The 25,116-nt window shown below is 39.1% G+C and overlaps 1 protein-coding gene across 11 annotated transcripts in view; it reads right to left on the reverse strand.

Annotated features, from left to right (window-relative positions):
- CYRIB (CYFIP related Rac1 interactor B) overlaps positions 1-25,116 on the reverse strand; it is a 157,231-nt gene that overhangs the window by 38,362 nt on the left and 93,753 nt on the right. For 2 of the 11 annotated variants that reach the window (XM_065586140.1, XM_065586139.1), the window contains exons 3-4: positions 24,702-24,738; positions 5,227-5,309 (exon numbers count right to left, since the gene is read on the reverse strand). In XM_065586140.1, coding sequence (XP_065442212.1) covers positions 5,227-5,299 — 73 coding nt within the window. In that variant the 5' untranslated portion in view covers positions 5,300-5,309; positions 24,702-24,738. Of the gene's footprint in view, positions 1-5,226; positions 5,310-6,312; positions 6,396-24,701; positions 24,739-25,116 lie in introns of those variants that run through there. The other 9 variants (XM_065586143.1, XM_065586141.1, XM_065586145.1 and 6 more) reach the window with 6 other exon arrangements.

The following is a 25,116-nucleotide window of genomic DNA, read 5'->3' on the forward strand; positions in this document are numbered from 1 at the left end:
AACTCCGGTTTAAATAAGGACTGGGAATGGTTGAGCCATTACAAACATTGAATCTCTCACACTTGTTATCTAACTGTCTGTCTGTACTCGGCTAGCTTGATTATCACTTCAAAAGTTTTTTTTCTCTTAATTAATTGGCCTCTCAGAGGTGGTAAGACAACTCCCACCTATTTATGCTCTCTGTATGTGTGTATATATATCTCCTCAATATATGTTCCATTCTATATGCATCCGAAGAAGTGGGCTGTAGTCCACGAAAGCTTATGCTCTAATAAATTTGTTAGTCTCTAAGGTGCCACAAGTCCTCCTGTTCTTCTTTTTATCTGAAGACTGCATCCCAAGCAAGGGAAAAAAATTGTAGGGAAAGGCTGCAGACCTAACTGGATGAACAAACACCTTAAATAGGTTATTAAGAGAAAGCAGAAAGTCTACAAGGAATGGAAGAAGGGATGGATCAGCAAGAATCTCTTGGAGGTCAGAAAGTGTAGGGAAAGTGAGAACTGCCAAAAGCCAAGCAGAGCTTGACCTTGTGTAGGAAATTAAAACCAACAGTAAAAGGTTCTTTAGCAATACACACAAAAAGAAAACAAGGAAAAAAGGAGTGGGACCACTAAGCACTGAGGATGAGGTGGAGATTAAAAATAATGTAGACACGACCCAACACCTGAATGAATATGTTGCCTCCGTTTTTAATAAGAGTAATGAGGTGCCTGAGGACAGTGGTAGGGTGACTAATGGGCATAAGGATATGGAAGTAGAAGTTACCACATCCTGTGTGGAAGCCGAACTCAAACAGCTTAATGGGACCAAATTGGGGGACCTGAATAAAGTCCATCCAAGAATATTAAAGGAACTGGCACATGAAATTGCAATCCCAACTGGAAGGATTTTTAATGAATCCAGGACCCCGGGGTCATACCTTCTGATTGGAGAATTGCAAATAAAAATACCTATATTTAAAAAAAGGAAAAAGAACACTTATCCAGGAAACTACAGGCTTCTTAATTTGACCTCCATTGTATGCAAAGTCTTAGAAGATATTTTGAAAGAGAGAGTAGTTAAAGATATAGAGATAAATGGTAACTGGGATAAAAAGAACGTGGTTTTACAAAAGGTAAATCATGCCAGACCAACCTGATTTCATTCTTTGAGAAGATAACCAATTTTCTAGACAAAGGAAATGCAGTAGATCTAATCGATCTGATTTTCAGTAAATCATTTGATACAGTTCCACATGGAAATTAGTTGATTTGGAGAAGATGTGAGAACTGGTTAAAGAGAAGACTACAACAGGTCATACTGAAAAAGAGAACTGTCAGGCTAAAGGGAAATTACTAGTGGAGTTCCCTCAGGGATCCATCCTTGGACAAATCTTATTCATTAATGATCTTGGCACAAAAAGGGGAGTGTGCTAATGAAATCTGCGGATGATACAAAGTTGGGAGGGTCAGCCAATACAGAGGAGGACCAGAATATCATACAGGAAGATTTGGATGACCTGAAAAACTGTAGTAATAGAAATGGAATGAAATTTAGTAGCGCAAAGTGCAAGGCCATGCACTTATGGACTAACAACAAGCTAGGGATGTATCAGTTGGAAGTGACAGGGAAGGGCAAAGACATAGGTTTATTGGTTGATTACAGGATGACTATGAACCACCAATGTGATGTGGCCATGGAAAAGGCTAATGAAATCATAGGATGTAGCAGATGAAGTACCTTTTGTAGAGATAGGAAAGTGTTATTACCATTATACAAGGCATGGGTGAGACCTCCTCTGAAATACCGCGTGCAATTCTGGTCTCCCATTTTTAAGAAGGATGAATTCAAAATGGAACAGGTGCAGAGAGAGGCTACTACGATGACCAGAGGAATGGAGAACCTATTTTGCCAGAGGAGTCCTAAGGGGCTTGGCTTGTTTAGCCTAACAAAAGAAAGGCTGAGAGGAGTGATAAACACCAGGGAGGGAAAGGAGTTATTTAATTTAAGAGCCAATGGTGGCACAAGAACAAATGCATATAAACTGACTGTCAACGAGTTTAAGCTTGAAATTAGATGAAGTTTTGTAACCATCAGAGGAGTGATGCTCTGGAACAGTGGGGGCAAAAAACCTAACTGGTTTCAAGTTTGAGCTTGATCAGTTTATGGAAGGGGTGGTAGGATGAGATTGCTCAACGGCATATGGCCCATCCACAACTGCTATTAGCAAATATCTCCAATGGTTGCAGATGGGACACTAGATAGGGAGGGCTCTGAGTCACCATAGGAAGCTCTTTTCCAGGTGTCTGGCTGGTGTGTCTCACCCATATGCTCAGGGTCTGATTACCATATTTGAGGGTCGGAAAGGAATTTCCGCCCAGGTCATATTGGCAGAAACCCTGGTGGGTGGGGGTTGCCTTCCTCTGCAGCATGGGCCATAGGTCACTTTCTGGCTTTAACTAGAGTAAATGGTGGATTCTCTGTAATGTGAAGTCTTTACATCAAGATTTGAGGACTCTGGATTCTATTTGTTTTTCATCTTTACTTGTTGAGTACTAATCAATATTTGCTCTTTTGAAGCAATTACACCAACCTATAAGGTGCACTGTCATCACCCTCTACTGCCTTGTTCCAGCGGCTCCTGTATGTGCTTTCACAAATAATCACACCATACTGTCCCCACTATAGCTCTGCCCGTTACACTGGTAGTCTTATAATGTTGGTGCACAGTAGGGTGACCAGACAGCAAGTGTGAAAAATCATGACGAGGGTGGGAGGTAATAGGTGCCTATATAAGACAAAGCCCTAAATAGCGGGACTATTCCTATAAAATCGGGATATCTGGTCATCCTAGTGCACGGACATAAGTAGAAAACAAAAGGCCACTATTGGTTTTCAGATATTTAAGGAGTATTACAACAATGCCAAGTTTAAAACCACCAGTGTTGCAACACACTGACAATATCTAAAGGGAAAGCCAACAGCCCATCATACCAACTTCCTTGATATTCTCTTAGCAATCTCACTGGCTTTCAGAGAATGCAATCAGTGAAATCTAGCACCAAACAAAATTAAGTCTGGAAGTCTCAGAGACTGGCGTACAAATCCATACTACATCTTTCAGGTTCAGCATGTATCCTTAGAAACCCTCATGGAGATTAACTTTGTGCTGTGTACTGCATTATCTGATAATATGGGTGTTAAACAACTAACCTTTTCAAGAGGTCATTGTGAAGTGTGTTTATAGGCCTGAATTATACGGAACGATGACCCAAAAGTAGCTTGTTTTGTAACACTGATGGGCCAAACAAACATAGCAGCTAGCAAATTTGTATTTAATATAAAGCTTCCTCACTTGCCCATATAAAACACATTCAGTTTATCAAAAGATCAAGTGCCAAGTCTTGAAGTATAAGATCTTGACTGTATCAAAGCCAAGATTCTGTAAATGCAAGCCATCTGAAACAGAACAGAGAGAATAGAGAGAGGCATGGACACAAAGTACAGCTGCAGAACCAAATGCAAGTTCAAAATGAACAAAGTACATGACCTAAAATTCAGCCATAATATAAGCTGCTTCATTTGATTGCATATGTAAACGCTTTGTGTCAGCAACCTGCTTATCCCCATGCCAATTACCCTTTTTCATGCTGAAAACATGCACTTTGCAATAGAACTGATCATTTTAAAAGGTCAAAACATTTTAAAAACTTAGCACAGATTTTTATCACATTTTAAGTTTGCGGATGTATGATTCTTACCACTAAAGTAATTTGATGAAGTGCTAGTAAATAGCCTAGAGCGTGTGGCGTGCATCTTTATTCCAACATTCTGATACATAACTCAAAAGCTCCAACAGTTAATATATTATCCTGAGACTACATGATAATTCGTAAAGTATATTAATAATATTAAAGAATTTAAACCAAAGAAATTATACATAATAGGGAACTATGCCAAGATAAGGAACGTAAATAATTCAGGAAAGTCAATACTTGTAAACTTCAACAATAAACGAAAGACAAGGTTAGATTTAATTATTCTTCTACTGTTTTAAAGATTAAATTTAAACTTTTTAAACTAGTTTTTTCACATTAAAACCAATACAACCAAGATGGCATTGTTTGGCCAAAAAGGGGAAATTAAAAAAAAAATGGAGAGTGCACTTCATATTTGCTCTATATCAATATTTGCTCTCAATATTTCACTTACATATTATTGATTATATTTTACTAAAAGGGCAACCTTCTTTCCCCACAGATTAATACCATTAGTCTGCTTTTTTCATGTGCTTTGGTGCACATCTAGTAAGTTAAATAGCAAATCAGTTAAACATGCATAGTAGCAGCCAATAACACTTACCTGCCATTCTTAGCCCATATTATGTCATGCAATGTGAAGCAAACAAAAAGCAGAAATAATCAAAAGATATGTGAACCTTTCAGGACATTTGGCACTGATCAGGAAAGGAGATTTTTTTCCTTGCTAAAAATTACAGAAGTTCTGCATGTGGATCTGGGGTTGTTTTTTTTTTGGTGAACTGTAGGAAGCACTTCTGTGCCTAGTCAAGTTAGGTTCACATGTAATGTACCTTTTACATGCTGCTGTTAGAGAGTTATGAATGGCTTTTGTGAACTGATTAGCATGGTTAGCATACCAATGATTGTTTCAGTGTGTATTGGTATAGTGTGGAAGAGGGGATTCACATTAGTATTCTAGTTCTGGAATCTGTAAGCAAGTTTTGGCAAGTCATTCTACGATTCTTTTTAAGTTATGACATTTTGAGAGGATTATTTACTTCTATGTACTTAAACGGTTTTGGTTTTTTTTAAAAGGGATGAACGGACCATTATATATGCAGGCTCTTCAGCTGTTTTGCAATTAGTGAAGTCTCAAATTTACAAGGCATAACCTAAGGGGCAGATATTTTCTTTAAAATGTATTAATGTCTAGAAAAGGCACAAAAACATATCAGATCCCTATATCAAAAGCATTATCTAATACAAACTCACTTCTGGCTTTTTTTTTTTTTTTTTTGTTGTTGTTAAGTTAAGCCTACCTTTGTTAATCTAAATATAGTGGGATATAGACAATTATTTTATTTTCCAATTGTTCACAAAAGTATTCATAACTCGGTCATGCAAAGTAGTTAGAAGGATAGCAAAGTGAAGACATACGTTTAGAATGAGACATAAATGCAGTCTACTGCAGGCAAAGAGAAATAGATATATAAAATCATCTTCTCACTTTCAAAATCAAGGAAAAAATTTGGCCCCTGCTCAAGGTCTGTGCATGTCAAAACTTTAAGAAGGTTCCCCATGTTAAGGTACCTGTCAAGACAAGAATGAGAGAAAAGAGAATATCCCTTTATAAGAAGGAACAGCCCAAATGTAGTAGAATGAAGGTGGTGGAGGTGGGGGGAAAGTCCAAACAGTTCCATCAGACATAAAACCATCCTTCAGGCTCCTGCTATGGTGCATGCTGGTGGAGGGTGATCCCCACCTCCAAGGATGTGGATTTCCTGTAAAAAGTGACAGACATGTGTCACCCACATCTTCATAGTCTCTCCTGTGAGAAAGAAGAAGAGCTCCAACCGAAGGCCTTATAAGTGAATAAATTCCATCTCACTGAGCCAGTGTCCTGAGCAAGTGTCTATGTCTTCAAGGATAAGTATCCTATATGCAGCACGGCTACTATGTTAATGTTGACTCAGACTGTGTTTGATGATGTGGAGGGGTGGAGAGCTTTATTTTTTTCCCTTTACAATTTTGTTAAAGGAGAAACATCATAGAAAGCTGCATCCGGACACTTTTTTCATTTCAGTTTAATGTGTACAAAAAACATAGCACCATATGTGATCCTAGAGATCCTGTGATCTTTAGGTAATGCATCTGAAAATTAACAGGTGCGACTCCCAAATTCACTTCCATTCATGAATTTAAATCTTGGGTAAAAACAATACTAGCCCTGCTATGAATGAACAAGTTGGAATCAGACAGGGATTTTACTGTTCCTTCATACAAGTCTGTAAATTTCACTAAGGCACACTGACAGAATTTTTCATTGTATGGCTAGTTGATTTGCAGGCAGATGAAAGGACATCACTGACCAGAGAGACCCAAAATGATTAAGCACATGAAAATCAAGAATTACACAGTAGCATGATGGTGGCTTGGCTCTACTGAAAAAAAAAAACAAAACAAAACATGCAACCCTTTCTCAGATTGTGCTTTTGCAACTGATGTTCCCTTCACCTTCACTGTGGTGGAGGGCACACGCAATCCTACTGTTACCATTTTAAATGCACCAGCTGTGAAGGGCTGAAAGACTTACTTTCAAAATCCAAGAAAAAATGTGCTGCATTGTGGTCTATGTCCCTGGTTAGCACTTTAATGAGATTACCCATGCCAGCAAACCTAAAAATAAAAATGGCAACATTGTTTAGTTCCAGTAATAGTTTCCTTTTCTTAAGCAGAGGACTGGGGTCCATTTATGGCTGGCTCCTTTGTGGTTTCATACATGTGCTGATTCACCAACTTGTGGCTTGGACAGGGCTAACATGCACTTTGTGTAAGTGCCATTTCACCTATCCAGTCTCAGAAAGAAGTGGTTAACGAAAAACAAGGTGGCAATTATACAGAAAAACTAAATTCTGCCATTATTTGTATCCAACTATGACAAACATATGTATCCAACTATGGAAGAGCAAGGAATAATTCTAGCATTGTAGTTGCTTAATGCTGAGTAGTGTGTGATTTGCAGTGTCCCATGGGGTGGTCAAAACTGTATCACAGGCTGGGTGGAATCATGGTGTCCATTATAATACAATTTTCTTCCTCCCTCTAAAATCCAGAAGAAATGCAATTCTGGCTAGAAATCTAGTAGGAGTAATCTGCAGCAAAGGACAATTCCCCCTCCCCCCCAAAACTGAAGTTAAATTGACAAGCCAAGTAAGTTAAACTTTATTCCCCCAAAATATGAGCTAATCATATCTGAAAGATTCTTCTTATGCTTCTCTGCTGCATCTTAGCTAAAACAAACAGAGTGAAAGAAAGATTAATTGTGGTTTATTAGATTCATCTAGTTGAGACATAAATCCACATGATGAAACCTCAAACATTACCAGCAAATTTTAGAAATAATTAAATGCTTAAGTAGGAATGCCAGAATGGCCCATCATGAAAGGGGAGCATTTTCAATGCACATCAATAGTTCTAAGACCCACATATAGCTCACCACCACCAGCCTGCAAACATGCTTTGGCAAGATCTGCAGAACAGCAATGAGCATGAGCCAACCTAAATTCAATGGGGTGCTTTAACAATGCTGCCGCTACAAGGCCCAAATGCCAATACTTACTACCAGAACTATCCCATTTCAGGAGCGTCACTAAACTAAAACATGTGAGATGTGGATTTCAAGCACTTAAAAATAAAAATGTTAAACTAAGGCCAGATCAATAGTCTGACTTATGGGTTCAAATGGAAGGAGCCAGGAAGGAAGTTGATTGATCTGCAATTCAGTGAATGCACTTGTATAAAAATCACAGAAATCCAGTGTTTTTCATTAAGGTGCTTTAATTTCTTTAATCATGGCAGCAATGTTTATTTGGAGAGGGAGAACACAAGACAATTCACTCTGAATTATTAGTGACCTGTGGAGTACACGATTGAAGCAGCAGCCAGGCAAGCCGTTGGATCTCATAGTGCTTGGAATCAGGATAAGGAATGTGTGTAATTTGGAAAGAAGTCAACTAAAAAGACACTGGAAACAGGCCCACTACTCCTATCCATCTGATTAGATAGTACCCCAGACTGCATCAGATGATGTGAGAAGCAGTGGGGGGAAATTAATCCAAAACATGCGCAAGGGCATAGGTGTTTTCTACGAGCTCTACTTACAGTGTTTTGTTTATATAGGGGTAACAAAGCAGTTCAGAAGCCGTTTACAATAAAGTCAGACAGAAGGAAGGCAATTATGAAATTGTTGGACAGTAATGAGAAAATCTCTCTCCATAGCCAAGATTTATACATGCTGCCCAATTTTAGCCACTCTCTAAAGTCCTCAAAAATAGGTCACATGCACCTCAAATTTTGAAAGTCTGATCCATATTTTTGCAATATGGAACTTGAGAAGTCAAATAGCTGGTAATAATCTTTTGAAAATTCTCCCTCTCCTTTGTGCCATATACCTCATATCAAAATACAGCTTATCTTAAAAACTCCATACGAAGTTTATTTTTAAGATCTCAGCAAGATATAGTACTCAAGACCAATAAGGGGAGCAATAGGGGGCAAAAAACCTAGCTGGCTTCAAGATTGAGCTTGATCAGTTTATACAGGGGATGTTATGGTCAGACTGACTACAATGGCATGTGGATAATCTGCAATTGCTAGTAGCAAATATCCCCAATGGCTAGCGATGGGATACTATATGGAAAGACCTCTGAGTACTACAAAGCAGCGGTTCTCAACCAGGGGTCCACGGGGCCCTGCAGCTGAAGCCCCGATCCCTGGCTGTCCCCCAGGAGGGCTGAAGCTGGGAGGCGAGGTGCTGAAGCCCTGATCCCCAGTGTCCCCTGGGGGGCTGAAGCTGGGAGGCGGGAGGCTGAATCCGGGAGGCTGAATCCTGGAGCCCCGAGCCCTGGTGCTCCCTGTGGGGCAGAAGCCCTGAGCCCATGGGCAGAGTTGGGGACATGTAGGGCACTGCCCCCCCAAAAAACTGCAGCACCAGAGCACGGCATTCCAGGGGGCAGCTCCACACCTCCCCCTCACAATCTCCTCTCCCCGCTCCCTGGCCACGTCAGAGGCAGGAAGCCGGAGCCGGGTAGGGTAGGGCAGGGCAGCTGCTGCTCTGGCTGGTGCCATGGAGGAGGCATCAGTAGTGTTCCCTCCTCTCCTGCTGGTGCTCCAGGTTGAAGTTGCTCCTCAGCTCCCAGCCCCCTTTGCTCCCACAGAGGCAGCCGATAAGAGCCCGCCTGGGTGGGGAGACCCGGCTCCGTAGCTGGCAGAGCCCTCCGGGAACAGGGACTGTACGGGAGTCCTCCCAGCACATAGCCCCTAATACCTCTCTCCCTATACCCTGAGCTACATCCTCCCTGCACCCTGAGCTGCCCCCTACCCACACACAGCCCCTAGCTATCCCCTCCCTGCACCCTAAGTTGTTTTCAAACTTTTTGAGCTAAGCCCCCCACCTTTGAGTTATAATTTTTGCCTGAAGTTAAGACAATAATGAACATGTATTTTAGTAGGTTAAAGTACCCCCAACCCAAGGTAATTTTTTGGCATTTTTGGCTCTCAAAAGCTTGTTACCATAGAATAGATTAATTTATTTCCCAGCTTACTGAAAGGTCACCAAGATCTCTACAAATATCACTACAAATGGTTTCCTACTGGTTAATATCTCATTAGAATTTGCTACGTTTCAAAGAAACACAAACTTGATAGTTACAAAAGTAAACATAAGCACTTATTGACACTTCTGAAAGTCAGGTCACTTATTCAGGTGCCTAAATATGGACTCAGAAGCCTAACTTTAAGCACCTGTTTAGGAAAATCTTGACATTATTTCAGCAATGTAGTTAGACTCATGTTTTGAGGTGTTGTTGAGACGGATTGATTTTTTCCTAAATACACACACACTTTCACAATGCTCCTGGCCAAAACATCTGAGCCTGTCACAAATTTTTGACTTTTTCCTCAAAACCCACTTGTGAGGCAGGGAAGTAAAATGAGGATAACTACTACATGCTTACCTCACAAGTGTATTCTGAGTACATATTCATTGTTTGAGAAGTGCTCAGATACTACAGTGATGAGCACTATAAATAAAATGAATTCATCCTTAGAGTTTCAGATGGGGAATTAAGACAAAGTGTAACTTCCCATTGTCACACACAAAGTTTGTAGCAGAGCCAGAAGTAAAACTCAGATCATCTTCTGAATCCCAATCTAGTGCCTTAGTTAAAAAATTATTCCTCCTCTCAAATGCTTATGTTGCTGCATAACTTAGGACACTTTTGTTACCTGCTCAAAGAGAAACAAATATTTAAGTTTAACTATACATAATAAATATCCTTATGCACATCCTTAAGCCACCCAAAAGTTCCCTCCAATACTTTCAGTTCTAAAATTATATATATTTTTGTTTTCTGACTTGTTTTGTTTTGGGCCAGACATTAGTTACAGAAGCAGGAATTTTCTGCCATCATTGCAACCACATGGTCAGATTAAGTGGGTCTGCGAGAGTGTACTGCTAGGTTGAGAAGATAAATATTCTAGGAAAAATCTATAGCCATCATCTGAGGGCAGTTTTAAAAATTGTGGACTGTTCAATAAAATCCCTTTCTCTTCCTAAAATAAGCTAGAGGGGAAATACAGTTTTGTGCCTAACAACTCCTCAGTCACAAGTGTCTTAATATAATAGATTTTCATTTCCTGCAGGAATCTACTGTTCCAAGTTTCTTTTCTAGGAATAAGGTTAACAAATAAAACTGTTGCCATGCTTCATTGAAGCCCTATGGTGAAATATCACAGAACACATGCTGGATTTATAAACAGAAATGTGATTACCTAAAGGTAAACTGCTTAGTGCACTTTTCCCACAAAAGAGAAGCACACATAAGGAATTCATCTTTCTCAATTTCTACTCTGACCAAATATAGCCAGAAGTAATGTGCTGCACAAATACAATGATGCCTGGACTTGTCATTTTGTGCCAGTTAGAATTTAGAGATGAGCAGACTTCTCAGACAATGAATTCATGAGTAAATAGAGCGTTTATAAGATATATTTTAACTATCAGCAGAAAAAAAATCTTTATATAGCATTTGCTCAGACAACCATTATGATTCCTTATGAAAGGCCTAAAACTATATATATTTTAAATTTCAGTTTAAAATTAGAAGACAGATAGGCTTGGGAACAAATGTTCGTTATTTAGACACTAAATAGTATCAACTAAATGAAAAATTGTTACGCAGAAACAAAAGACAGTCAAATCAGAAAATATTTGGTTTTGCTAGCTAGTTTCAGAATAAATGTGAAAAAAATTACTTAAGGCTCCCAAAAGTTTTCATAGTATATGAAGTCTGGGCTCTTGAAAGAAAGTAATGCTTTCTGCATTTCATAACAGTGGATTATGACCACAACTCCCCACTTTGAATTCTCAAAAATTTAAGCCATCTAGTAATGTTCAGAATATTTCCTGATCAACTAATTTTCAATGCATCGAAAATATAGTATAAAAAAGGGGGGGGGAACCTAATATACTTCAATACATAGGAAAGGCTAATTTGCTTTTTAATAACTGTGTGCCTGTCTTATGAACAGATAGGAGCTTGGAGTTTACAGGAGCACCAACAGCCCTAATATAAATAATTTAGACAAAGGCCCAAATAGCTATGTATTCTGAAGAAAAAAAGGAAAGCCTTACCATCATACAACAGTGAAAAAAATATACTGTATTCAGCTTTCAAAAGAAAAGGCTGCACCCAATTTAAGTGCCCCAAAATGCAGTAATTACATGCTCAGTTCAAATACTGATATACACAAGGCTAGGCAAAGTTGGGCTAAATCAGTTCCTTGTTGATTGATCTCAACAGAAAACTAAGGAGTTACAGGAAATGGCGCTGGTGATTTGAGAAATAGCTTTCTTCCTTCCATGTCTGCACTGATCCAATGGCCCAGAATGGGATTAAAAGACACTATGCTACCAAAGGCAGGGGAAATGGTTTTGGATGAGATTTGCAAGGAGTGTCTTGATCATTAGGAAAAAATTCCTTGTGCTCTTTATAAAGTCTAGAGATATGAGTTATGGTCCTGGCCAAATTCAAACAGTTATATTTCAACTACTAAAATATCACATCACGTTTTACAAAATACTGTGTTCTTTACTCTTTCTTTTCTTAATGTGTGTGTTTGCTAAATATACACAGTTGTTTTGTTTCACCCTAAGGTAGATTCTATAATGGGACCAGTGATACTCAATTTGTCAAGTGTTTTGGGATCTATTAGGATGAACAGTGCTATTATTTATATTAGCGTAGGACCATGGACCAGACTCCCACTGTGCTAGGTGCTGTACAGAGAAAAAAGATGGACCTTAGCCCAAGTTGCTCATAATCTAAGGGCTGGTCCACACTAAGCCCCCAGTTCGAACTAAGATATGCAACTTCAGCTACATGAATAACGTAGCTGAAGTCGAAGTATCTTAGTTCGAACTTAAAGGTACTTACCACGGGTCCACACGTGGCAGGCAGGCTCCCCTGTCGACTCCGCCTACACCTCTCACGGAGCAGGATTACCGGCGTCGACGGTGAGCACTTCCGGGATCGATTTATCGCGTCTAGACAAGACACGATAAATCGATCCCAGAAGATCGATTGCTTGCCGCCGAACCAGTGGGTAAGTATAGACGTACCCTTAGTAAAAGACATGAGATAAACGGATGCAGACCGGGAGAGAAGGGGAATACAAAGAGTCATCATGATAACAGTGGTCTCAGCACACCAGCAGCCTATATTATAAATAAGTGCAACATTTCTTAAGCCAGTACTGGTCACTTCTGAAACAGGATGTACCAGCAATGCCTGTTCATAAGTAGATTTGGAAAGATTAGATTTTTATCAGTAAATGTCAGTAAATATTGATTTCACCATACACTCACAAACCAACAAAAAAAATTCCATCGATAATAACTGAAATTTACAGATAGGCAAAGTTAGAAAGATGTTACTTGAGAATTTGATATAAGGGTATTTAGACATGTGATGCTGACAACTTGTGTTTTATAGGTTGCAAAGATTTAACTTTTTGAATCTCAACATCTGTCTTCATTAAATAATTGTCTGACCCGCCCATAATTTCCCACAAATTTGAAAATGTAAAATCTATAAAAAGGAAAAAAAAAAGGCTTTGAACCCATAATTTTGCACAACTCAGAACATTTTAATTGATAAAAATTGAAAAGAGCTTAAAAAAATAAACCTATTACCCATCAAAATTATTTAAAAAAAATTTAAAATTGAATTCTGCCAAGCCTCTCCATAAGAGATACTATCTATCATCACTGAACTTTACTTTTTTTAAAAATAGCAATTACAGAAAAGCCAGTCTTGCAGAGCTATGTAGTGCTGAAAGGCATCAAAAGTTTCAGAGCTCTGTCCATTATAAGGCTAACTCCTCTCGTTCTAAGTGAAAAGTTGCTGAGCTGCACTTTGTTGAATTTGAGCTTGAGTCCATCATCATATGACAGTTCAATCAATTCTTTCTTTTCCTCAGCTGAGAAGCCATCTGGCAAGGTGTCTTCTATTGAAAATAGGTCTCTGATCCTTACCTGGGCACCAGGCAACTTGAGCTCCAAGCTGCTCTTATTCCCAGTTCCCCTCCAGTTCCCCCTGAGCCAGAGAGCTTTGCCAGTCCCACTGCAGTCCCTGGAATCTCTGGAAAGTCTTTCCTCATGTGCTGATCTCAACTCCTTCCCGGGGTTCAGGGGCCCCACGGCCCTCCAACTTGGGCTGTATTGTGATTCTAGGAGGCTTCCATCCCAGGGAGCCTCTCTCCTGACTCAGTGCTCCCCTGCAATTGTCCTCTCCAAGCTGTCTGCCTTCTTTCTCCTCCTGGGAGTCACCTAACAGCTGGGTTGTATATTAAAGGAGGTAGCTACCTGATTAACATCTGGCCCATTCTCCATCTAGTCTGCTGCTCCCTTGAAGCAGATCTCTGTTTCTACAAAGGGTCTATATATTATGGAACAGGGATTAGCTGGCCCTGGGTTCCAATACTCCTTAAAGGGGACAGTCATAGTGTACCACTTTCAACAAGCTTAGGTCTCACAGTTTGGGGACTGCAAATGTATAGCATAACTATCATACTGTGTGTGAAGATCTGCAACACCAAGTTTTTGAGGACAGGTAAGAATGTCATACAGGCCAGAATGATGTCTCTGAACTAATCATGTGATTTGGGGACCAAGTTCCTTGAGTCTGTAGGTGCTCCAAATGAGCTCTCCAACCTGTCCCTTGGGTTCCAAACACTAAGCCAGCTCTGCAATAATATGTTGTGGTATTAAGACCCTCTAGTCTGTCTGACATTTCACCAGATAATAGACTGGTCTGAGCCAGTGCTGAAAGTCTGGCAAGTGTCATCAAATCATGTACATGAATGCCAGCATGTGGCCTAGCACTGCAAGACATGTTCATATTGTTGTAGCTGGTTATGACAACTAGAGAATGAGTGAAAGCTTGTAGTGATTGGAACCTGCCCTTGGGCAGGTATTCTTTTTCAGATCTGGAGTCAATCGAGGATCCTATGAACTCTATCATATGTGCTGGGGTAAATGATTATTTTCAGTTCTCTAGAAAGCTCAGCTGGATGAAAAGGGGTAGAGCACATTACAGGTTTGTTACTGCCTCCCACTATGATATACCTGTCATCTGGCAGTCCTCCAAGTATGGGCAAATGCGGACTGCTACCACAGCAAGGCATTTCATGAAGACCCTGTGTGCTTTGGAGAATCCAAATGGCAGTGCCTTGTACTGGTAATGATTTGACTCCACTGTGATACCCAAGCACTACCTGTGGGCTGGATGGATGGCTACATGGTAGCAAGCATCCTTTGAGAGCCACAAATTAGTCTTGAACCTGACAGGAATAAAAAGATTGAGGCAACTGCTACCATCCTGAAACTGAAGTGGTATATACATTTGTTCAGTCTCTTCAAGTCTAGGATAGGACAAAGACTCCCCGTTTGTACTTTGGAGGAAAGTACTAATGAAGTAAAAACTTTTCCATATTTCTGTAGAATCTCTTCTACGGCTCCTAGATGAAGTAACAAGGGCACTTTTTGTAATAGGCTTTTGAGGGAAGGGAGATACATGTGGAAGTGAATAGGATAAGAAGAAGTTACTCACCTTGTGCAGTAACGATGGTTCTTCGAGATGTGTGTCCCTATGGCTGCTACACTGTAGGTATATCTGCCCCCCCACACCTCTGATTGCACATTTCAGGTGTTCAAAGGGTGGTCTAGTTAGGGTCTTTAGAACTAGACTGAGGTCCCATGTTGGAGTTTGGTGTCTGGTGTGCAGGAATAGTTTTCCTATGCCCTTGAGGAATCTTCATGTTTCTGGATGGGTGAATACCAAATATCCATCCACCTGCTGGTAGAAGGCCATTATGGCCCAAAATGTACTTGGAGTGAGCTAAGAGAGAGACTAGCCCTTTTAACATCTAGTATATAATGTAGGATTAAGGGAAAGGAGGAAGATGTCAGAGCAACTTGTTTGGAACTGCACCAAATTTGGAATTGTTTCCACTTTCGCAGGTAAGTGCGATGAGTCATAGATTTCCTACAGTGTAGTAACACTTCCATCACCTCCTTGGAGCAGCAGCTCTCTCTGTGTGGGAACCACAAGGAGCCAAGCCTGAAGCCGGAGGATCTGTAAGTTGGGCTGATGGATCTGTCCATCATTTAGGGAGAGTAGGTGAGGATTGGGTTGAAGAAGAATTGGAGGACACATTGCTAGCTATGTCATGCACGGGTACTACACTTGTCTCGGCAATGTGGGCACAATCAGTATAACTCTTGACTTTTCCTGAATTATTAATAGGACCTTCGATATCAGTGGGAATGGAGGAAAAGCATATAGCAGGTCTCTGCCCATTGAAGGAGGAAAGTATTTCTTAGGAACTGTTTCCCCAGTCTGGCTCTGGAACAGTAGCGGGGACATTTCTTGTTCCGGTAAGTAGCAAGCAGGTCTATTGTTGGGGTTCCCCATCAACTGAATATGTTGTGAAGCACTGTTGCGTTCATTTCCCATTCATGATCATGCCCAGTCCCCAGAATCACGGGGGTGTTCACCTCCAGCTTCCCTCTCAGCCCCACCCTGTTCCAGTAAGGAGTCAGACAGTGACCAAGATTGCAACCTCTCTCTGGCCTCATACCTCTAGCTGCCTACTTCCAGTTATTTTTACTGATTTAATTTACAAACTTAACTCAATATTAGTGAAAACTGAAGTTCTTATTTTTTTTAAGATCTCCTCAGCATTACTGTAGATTAGAACCTCAGAGTTAAGAGCAGCAGAGTTATGAACTGACCAGTCAACCACACACCTCATTTGGAACTAGAAATACACCATCAGGCAGCAGCAGAGACAAGACACACAAAAAAAGAGGCTGTGTGTGTGTGTGTGTGTGTGTGTGTGTGTGAATAAAGTACAGTACTGTGTTAAAGGTAAACTACTAAAAAAATAAAGGGAAAGTTTAAAAAAGATTTGACACAGTAAGGAAACTGTTTCTGTGCTTGTTTCATTTAAATTAAGATGGTCAAAAGCAGCATTTTTCTTCTGCATAGTAAAGTTTCAAAGCTGTATTAAGTCAATGCTCAGTTGTAAACTTTTGAAAGAACAACCATAATGTTTTGTTCAGAGTTTCGAACATTTCAGAGTTACGAACAACCTCCATTCCTGAGGTATTTGTAACTCCGATTCTACTGTACTTTTTTCTGTTGCCACAAAGCTAGCAAGATAAAGCTAGAGAGAAAATAAATGCTACTACTTAATCACTCAGTCCACAAAACTCTGACTATCCCTGTGAAGCTGCCCATAATCCCTCCTGGTACTCAAGGTATTTTTCCCAATGCTTAGGCCACTGGAACAGGTTGTGGGAAACAGAAGGGCTAGCTAAGAAAATGGTTTCAAACTTGACCTACTTTCAAAAAATAAGACATATGGAATGCCACATTTGATTACAATGATTTGGCCCATTACAGCCTTATGGGGCTGTATGATGCTGAGTGCAATGTCAAGATCAGACAAGCGGAAAGCAAAGGCATATTTTCAAAACAAAACTCGCACGCATGCCCTTCTCATGCTGAAAACACCCCTGACAGATTTCAGTTTTTTTACTGAATCCAGAGGAAATTTAATACAAGTACATGATTTAACCAAATTCCCAAGCATTACAGACTGATTCTCTGAGGGGAACTGTATATTAAAGTACTTTGCTCTCAACGGGTGAACAACAAAATATATGCTCAATGAATGATAAACCCCGTTTTAGTATTTATGTAAGAAAATATGAGAATCAAGAATGGTGCCAAATGTAAAAGATGTGAGGTATAAAATTGCCATGCTTTTAACTCAGATAATGTACAAATACAGGAAGATATATTTGTAATCAATGAGGCTGTTTAAAGAATAAATCAACTCATCTTTGTAGAGGTAAAAAAGAAAATACTAAAACATTCCTGTGATGGTTTACTATTTGCATTTAAATGCACATTAACACTGACAGCTATGATGTTTAAAATCAATAGCAATGTTCAATATATTTAAGGTGTTGTGCTTAATTACAACCAGTTACCTTAAATCCAGGCTCGGTATTCTGGTTGAGCTTCCTCTCCCAACCCTCAGACATGCAAGAATACATACCATTAAAAACATGAAAACCATTTATTTTCTTTGTTGGGAACTGGATCCTATGGAAGTTTTTAAGGCAGGCAAGCATTTGTAACTGAGCATCCCCTCATCCCTTCAGCGTGCTGTTTGTTTGGCCTCTGGAAAAACAGCATGCTACCAGTTGGAAAGACACATTCCACAACATCACATACCTGATAGACCACCCATATCACAATAAAAAGGGCAGAGACTGACAGACAGCTGGAAATCAATTTGGCAACTCTGTCTTTTAAGGCACACTGAACATGTTTTTATTAGAATGTATCACAAATAGATAACCAGCTCTTCCCTGCTTAATGAAGAACAGTTATTTTCTGAATATATGATGTCCCAGAATTAGATTAGTCAGCTAATGGCCTGAGCATGACATCAGAAAGTAGCTTCCCAATTGGTCTGAATTATTTGCTTTCTTCCCTCATGAAATATACAGTTTGTGATTGGGAGGGAAGAGAAAATGGGAAGTTGGGGTTATACTCTGAAGCTTCACCACCAATATTGTGGAATTCAGAGGAGCTAGCTACATTCAGCCTTCAAGGCTGATGGCAGGCTCCAGGAATGCAGAGAGATTTGTAGGCAATCATACTAGTTAATCCTTTCACAGAAAGGGTCCAGAAAGATCTTAATATTTTACTTGGCTCTAAATGCAGTCCACATTACTGTCCCAACTCCATAGCTATTTCCCCCCCTCTCCAATGGAGCCATATGAAGGAACAGGAATACTAAAAAATGTAACCATCTCCATCTACTGAAACACGCTGAATACTAGTATTATAGATGTTACCTAATGAGGTTCGCCTAAGGGAACTAAGGATCTAACGTTGTAACTCAGGGACTGCATTGTGCAAACAAGCTTTAACGTCCAGCTTGGAAAGGATTATTCCAATAGATTTTTAGTTGAACATCTAGCAGCTATTCAGACACTTCTACAAGCTTATAAATAAACTGCTCAACTGCTCATTGAGAATGCTCAATTTATAGAGTCGAAAAAAACCAGACCCCTACTAATGTTTATAGATACTATTAATTTAGGCTGCGTAACCACTCAACAACAGAGATGCAGGTTTAAAATCCAATGACAGAACAGCTCTCGTGGAATTTTTATTTATTTTTTAACACGGAAAAGATGTAAATTTAGAGTTATGGACATTTACTTATTTCAATGCATGATTCAGATTTAAGAATGGAATCTATCATGAATTTCATATGAGCAACTCAGAAATCTATTTATGCTTTAGCTATTTAATAAACAAATTACTTAGAGCATATTTTACTGTTTAATATTCTCACCATGGAATTTAAGTTTTGTGTATTCTTTTCCATGACTGACATCTAGTGGTACCTCTTAAAAGAACCACTACAAGAACTCCATAATAGTTTTCACACAGACCAGTTTTATCTTGGAACAATATTCTACTAAACTACAATGTTTTTCCATAAGTGGCCCTTCAATTCTGCAGTTAGAATAGTTTATGCATTGTTCTTTGACAAGAAAAATATTGCATTCACTGAAATTAAAGCAGTAATGGAATAGGGTTCACAAAAGAACTAGGCAAATTCATGGCGGACAGGTCCATCAATGGCGTCCCTAGCCTCTATTTGCCAGAAGCTGGGAAATAGGTGACAGGGGATGGATCACTTGATGATTACCTATTCTGTTCATTCCCTCTGGGGCACCTGGCATTGGTCGCTGTTAGAAGACAGGATACTGGGCTAGATGGACCTTTGGTCTGACCCCGTACGGCCATTCTTATGTTCTGTTCAAATTGTTATCTATTTGGAGTGTTCCTCATAAGAAGTTTGACATCAGATTATAGGACTGCACAGCTGAGCCGTTCTTTACTAATATCGGAGTTGTGAATAAGTTTCCTTCTAATTTCAGAGGAAAGTAAAACATTTGTTTTTACTTAAACTATTTTGATGGGAGTGACATTTTTTATAGTAGTATTAATAGTCTCTCATGTGGCAGAGTTTAGGGGTTCAAATCACGGACCTTTCTTCCCAGGATCTCCTCATCATTTGCCAGCGGAAATGGCTTAGTGAGCAAAGCAACACCTAGATTCCCTGAAATCATAGTTTCAAAGTTTTGGCAGGATTGATTCCACTCCCTTCATTTTGAAAGAAAAATGGAATATCATGTTCTTTCTTGTGTATGAATCACTGATGAGACCTTGAGTTGAATATGGTCTATTCTGTGCAGACACTAACGATTCTGTGGAACTTTCTTCAAGAATTGGAGAAGTGGGGGCCAGCGGAAGGCCTCATGTACACAGGGAAATTGGCTAGCATAGACATTGCAGAATAAGAAAAGTTCACCATGTAGACAATGCTGCGGAACAGAAGTCACTTTTATTCTGGAATAATTACTACGCTTTGTGAACTGACTTACCCACAGCCAAAAACTGGATGCGGTTCATCTTGGAGTGTGTAAATCCAGGGTTAAGACAGACTTGACTATTAACAATGTACTTTTCCTTTTCATAAGGACATGAGCTAAAGGATGTACTCTCTATCTTACCTCCAGATTTCTGTTGGTTAGGTGTTCCAAACACACATTTTGCATTTAGTTTTGTATTTGCATCATGATTAAGTTGTATTTTTTTTTAAGATGAAAAAGTTATTCGCCAGTCCTTAATAAGTTAAACAGTTTGTACTGAAAGATAACAGATCTAAATAATTCTTAGAATAAATAAATGGAAAAGAGGAAACAATTTTTCAAAGTTGAGTTCAATGCCCGGTGTAAACAGTAGTAATATTACACCACCAGTCTTAGTTACAGCACATTTACATTCAAGTGCAAGCAGTCTGTGCCTTCAGGTTTCAATCTTTCAAATAAAAATTCTCTTGTAGTACTACATCTCCACCTGGAGAGGTCATTCATTTACAACTTGACCTTGCAGACCAGGGGAAATACTCATCACAACATCAGAGAAACAATCATCATAGTAGATTTTTCTCTGCATATCCCCAGGCATGCAGTTCCTCTTCTTCTGCACGGTACACTGTGTCAGCCAAGATCCTGAAATCACTGGTACCACCTTGTGACATTAATACATTTGTTTCCTTTCAAAGACACTTAAAATTTCTTCATTCTATTCGTGTTTTACACAGTCATGGGAAAAGTATCAAGAAATTCATAAATAGAGCTGCAAGACATATTAAAAATTTTGCAAGGTGCTTTGGAAGGCTCAGTGATTTAGACTGGGATACAGACCTTCACCCTTGATCCAGATCAGGTTAATAGCCAATGAGAGAAATCAGACCTGGTCAGTAGATTTGAAATAAATTGATGGGTTTAGTATATTTTCTAACGGATGGGTGTCCAAGGTTATAGAGCCCATACTACATACTTGATAGTTACAGCTGTAGTGTTAGCCCAAAGGCCATACATTAAGTGATTAAGAATACCTTCTTCACTTTTAGAAGTGACACCTTCACAAAAGGGATGAGGTGGGAAAGCTTGCCTTTTCTGTGGCTAAATTTTGTAATTCTCAGTGCAAGGATTGTCTTACTCTCTTTGTAAAGTGCTATGCATATTTACTGTGTTTTACAGCAGTAATACAGGATTTTCTATTTCAGGGCTGCCAGTCTAGCACCTTTATTGAGCACTAACCACTCCTTTAAAAAAAATCTAACACTTTCACATCATAGGTTTATCCATTTAAAGTTTCAAACTTACAAATTTTTCCTCAAGACATCATTCAGAAAAAATTTCAAATGTTTTCACTCTGAGATCTATTATCTACTGATTTATTGCATTTTTAGTGTGAATTTCACTTATCTAGAGGAGAGGAGTCATTTAATAACTTTTATTCCAACCATATCTTCTTGGAATCAGCAAAACTCCCAGGAGACTTAACTTTATTTCCCCACCCAAATGCCAGTCTAAGTGCCCAGCTATCCTGACGCTAGATTGTGACCTGAACATTCATATTGCCTCAGGTAAAAAAATGTTATTGGAACAGTGGAAAGTACATGAAGGTTTCTGTCCACAATGCCTCACTAATCCTGCGATCTGATCAAGTAATGCAAACAGTGTGTTGTTTCTATGCACCGTAGCTAGAGAAAAAGTATTAGATAAAACTACAGCAAAACAGGAGAAGATTCTTCAAAATAAATGAAAACCCTTAGTTCACTCTTACCAACCACCATCACAGATCAAAATGGTCATGACTGTGATATCGATAACCACCTATTTAATTATGTAAATACCTCGTTTCCGTATTCTAGCTCCCAGTCCTAAGTTTTGTTTGTATATCAGCCCAGTAAAGAAGACACATTCAGTATTCGAAAGTTGTTTTTCTATACATTTAACTATCAACCTTTGAGAGTTAACTAGGAAATATACAGGCCAGCTCCAAGGACAAGAGAGCACTTCAGCTCCTGTAGCCTTCAGAGCCAAGAACCTGAAAAGGTGTGGTTCAATTTTGGTATTGGAAGTCCATCAGATTGACTTGTAGAAGGTCTCCATTTCCAGCATACCTACTAAGTGCAGTCCCATTTGTTTGGCAGAATTTGGATGAGACTGAGCCAATACATCATGATAGATTCCAGCTATGATAACTGTTGACAGAGGCAGCAGGTTACGTTTGGCTCCTGGAAGGATATTGCTTCCATTCCCAAAATCAAAATTGGAGATTTTCAAATACTAAAATAGCTGCCACAAATCTTTGGGGGACTCAATATGAGGATTTTGAGGCTCATACTTTTTGCATCCATAAAATAGGGCAAAAGCTACAGGGATAAAAGCCATCCTTTAAAATGTTGGCCCAACAGTACTCCACTTTTTAAATTTGGGTTGCAGCTCTAAAAGAAAGACTTCATCTCCAAAGGAAGCCAGTGTTTTATTGATTAAAATATATGAAAGCTTTGAAAAAGAGTAGAATTAAATGGGAACACTAAAGATTTTTAACACTTGGACTTTCATATTTATACTTTAGACTCTCAGGAAGCCAATTTATGTTCACATTTAGACCTTGCATAGGCCATGTTTTTCCCCACTGTCATAACTGCCAAGAACAAGTATAGGCACTTTCACTGTCTTATCTTCAGTTGACAAGAACATAGTTATTGGCTAATACTATAGGAATTAATTTGCAACATTATATTTTGAGAGGTTTTGTTCTTTATTTGATATGGCAGCTCACTTACTAGGAGTCTGGTCCTTGGACCGTGCCAAGTCACTACCATGGAGGGCAGTTTACACCCTTCTTCTGTAAAAGACTTCTTTACGTTTCCCTGTATACATTCTAAAGCAAATATTGAACAAGTTCTCTTGACCTACATATATTACTATTTCCTCATAATCCTAAATTCCACCTACTTGTGATCTTGTAGACTATGAAAATATTCTCTGCTTTGGATATCTGATTTTTAATAAGGAGACAGCCAATATCAGAACTTCCAGGAATCTCACTCCAAAGCACTTAAAATTACATTTAGAGGCGTCAGCGATATATCAAACCTTCTTGTAAAAAAAACGTGAGACAAGTATGCAGACACAAAAAGGTTTAACCACCTTTTGATGTGTGGACAATGTATATACATAAAAAGCTCTTTTCCATCAAGAGGAGAAGAGACTATAAAAGTCAACAACTGAAAAAAAAAAAAAAAGATCAGGAAGCTAGGCACGGATGAGTTACCAAATATGGGGTGAGAACACTCAGTTACTTGCATGGTCACACATTACTGAACTGAAGTCTCCCAGGAATTGAGATGAACACTTAACATTTGAAATAAGCAGATATCTAAAAATCAGTTAAATTCCTCGCCATTACTATATTACACTGCGCACCAATCAATTAGTTCACTAGTGACTATGTTTTTACAGTATTACTAGTAAGAACTCAAAACCGAAGCTGAAGAATGGAAAGGAAAGATGGACTTATGGTTCAGGCACTGGACCAGGACCCAGGCAATCGAGGCAATTCCTAGCTTTGCCACAGACTTCCCATGTGACATTGGGAAAGTGACATATCCCTCAGTGCCACACTTCTCTATATAGAACAATCTCATAAACTATGTTCCTATCCCCCTACATTCTCATTCCTTAAATAAGACAGTTAGTTTCACTGGCAATGAAGAGACTTCTTGACACTACTCCCAACACTAATCAGACAGGTGCAGGTAATTTTCCCCCCTGTGATTCAAACACTTTCTTGATGATGCATCAAAACTAAGAGGTAAGGTTCATTTTTCTTCTGTCCGGTGCCAGTGGTATCTTCTTCAGCATCTCTAGCTAAGAGACAGCCAGCACTGTTGGCACAACACCAGATAAACATGGAGGTGCAATACAACGATGTTCTATGTGCTAACTTATATGACTGCAAGACAAAAAGCTAAAAGGGGTGTGGACTTTATAGTGCACACCCCTTTCCTCATTTCACAGAATCTTAAAAAGGTGGTAGAAGATGTTGCTTGTTTTGAAGATAAAACATCTGGTTTAGGAAAGATCCTAAAGCAGATGCAACTGTAGCCACATTAAGAAAGCATTTTTAGTGTGTAGCAAAGATCTGAAGCAATTAGTTTTCTCTTTGTGTAGGTCTTCCAAAGAGTTTAAGAAACACTGCCCTTGAAGGTCATCATCATTTTTAAAGGCTATCAATGATTTACATGCTCAGAGCCCATGTTTCTTTAAATGAAAGCTATTTCGATGAGCTTTCTTCAAGTTATCTTCTTATTCCTTCACTGTTAATTAAGTTGAAGACTGTGTTAGGATGTTGAAGGAGCAATGCAGAAGCAAAAGACTCCTTTATCTGTTTTCTCCCTGGCAAGATGCTGTATAAAGTGAATCTCAATGAAAACAATTAGTAGATCAAGCATATTTATACTCTCTCCTACCTTCTGAAGGTTAAAAGTAAGACAATGAATAAGTGAGAGAAAAGGTAGGTGGGGTAATATCTTTTATTGGACCAACTTCTGATGGTGGAAGATAAGAAGCTTGTATCTTCCACCAGCAGAAGTTGGTCCAATAAAAGATATTCTTTCATCTACCCTGCGACCAACATGGTTGCCATAGCACTGCAAACAACCACGAATAAGTTTCAGGCATTCTTTTCTAGTCTGAAAATCTAAGTAATTCCCAATGAGCTTTGTACATTTCTAAAATTAAAGTAGCCAGTTGGAGCTTTTCCTTCAAGATACAATTAATGCTAGCTTAACAATATTCTTCCATTTGCTATCTTTTAAAAGCTTATAGTTTTAGTTCCCTTGGCCAATTCTCTCCCCACCAATGCACTTACACAGTGATAGATAAGTTACAATTCTTACCTACAGCCAGTGCTGCTCTCTGTTTTTGGCTCCCCGTCTGTAAAAAAACAAACATACATTATGAAATAACATTTTCTGCATCTAGATTTTATAAAGCATTTTAATAAATATTAAATGGTTATAAAAGCCTACATTTAAGATGTTTAACACACACCACCTAGCTTTATAAAAAGAATATATATCTGTTTGATCCACTGTACTATTCTCTTTTGAAACTGTTGAAAGTATAGAACACCAGCGGTGAACAGTACTGAGACCTTTTACAAGTGTGGGGGGTTTTTAACCAAGGGCTCAGTACCACATGCTAGTTCGTTTCACTGATAGATATCAGAATAGACCAAGCAGTTCTGATTATTTTGCAACTCGGATTCAAAATCTGTTTTAGAGGCGTTTGCTAGCTTTAATGTAGCCATTA

This window comes from Chrysemys picta, chromosome 2 (assembly GCF_011386835.1).
Source record: "Chrysemys picta bellii isolate R12L10 chromosome 2, ASM1138683v2, whole genome shotgun sequence".
NCBI lineage: Eukaryota > Metazoa > Chordata > Testudines > Emydidae > Chrysemys > Chrysemys picta.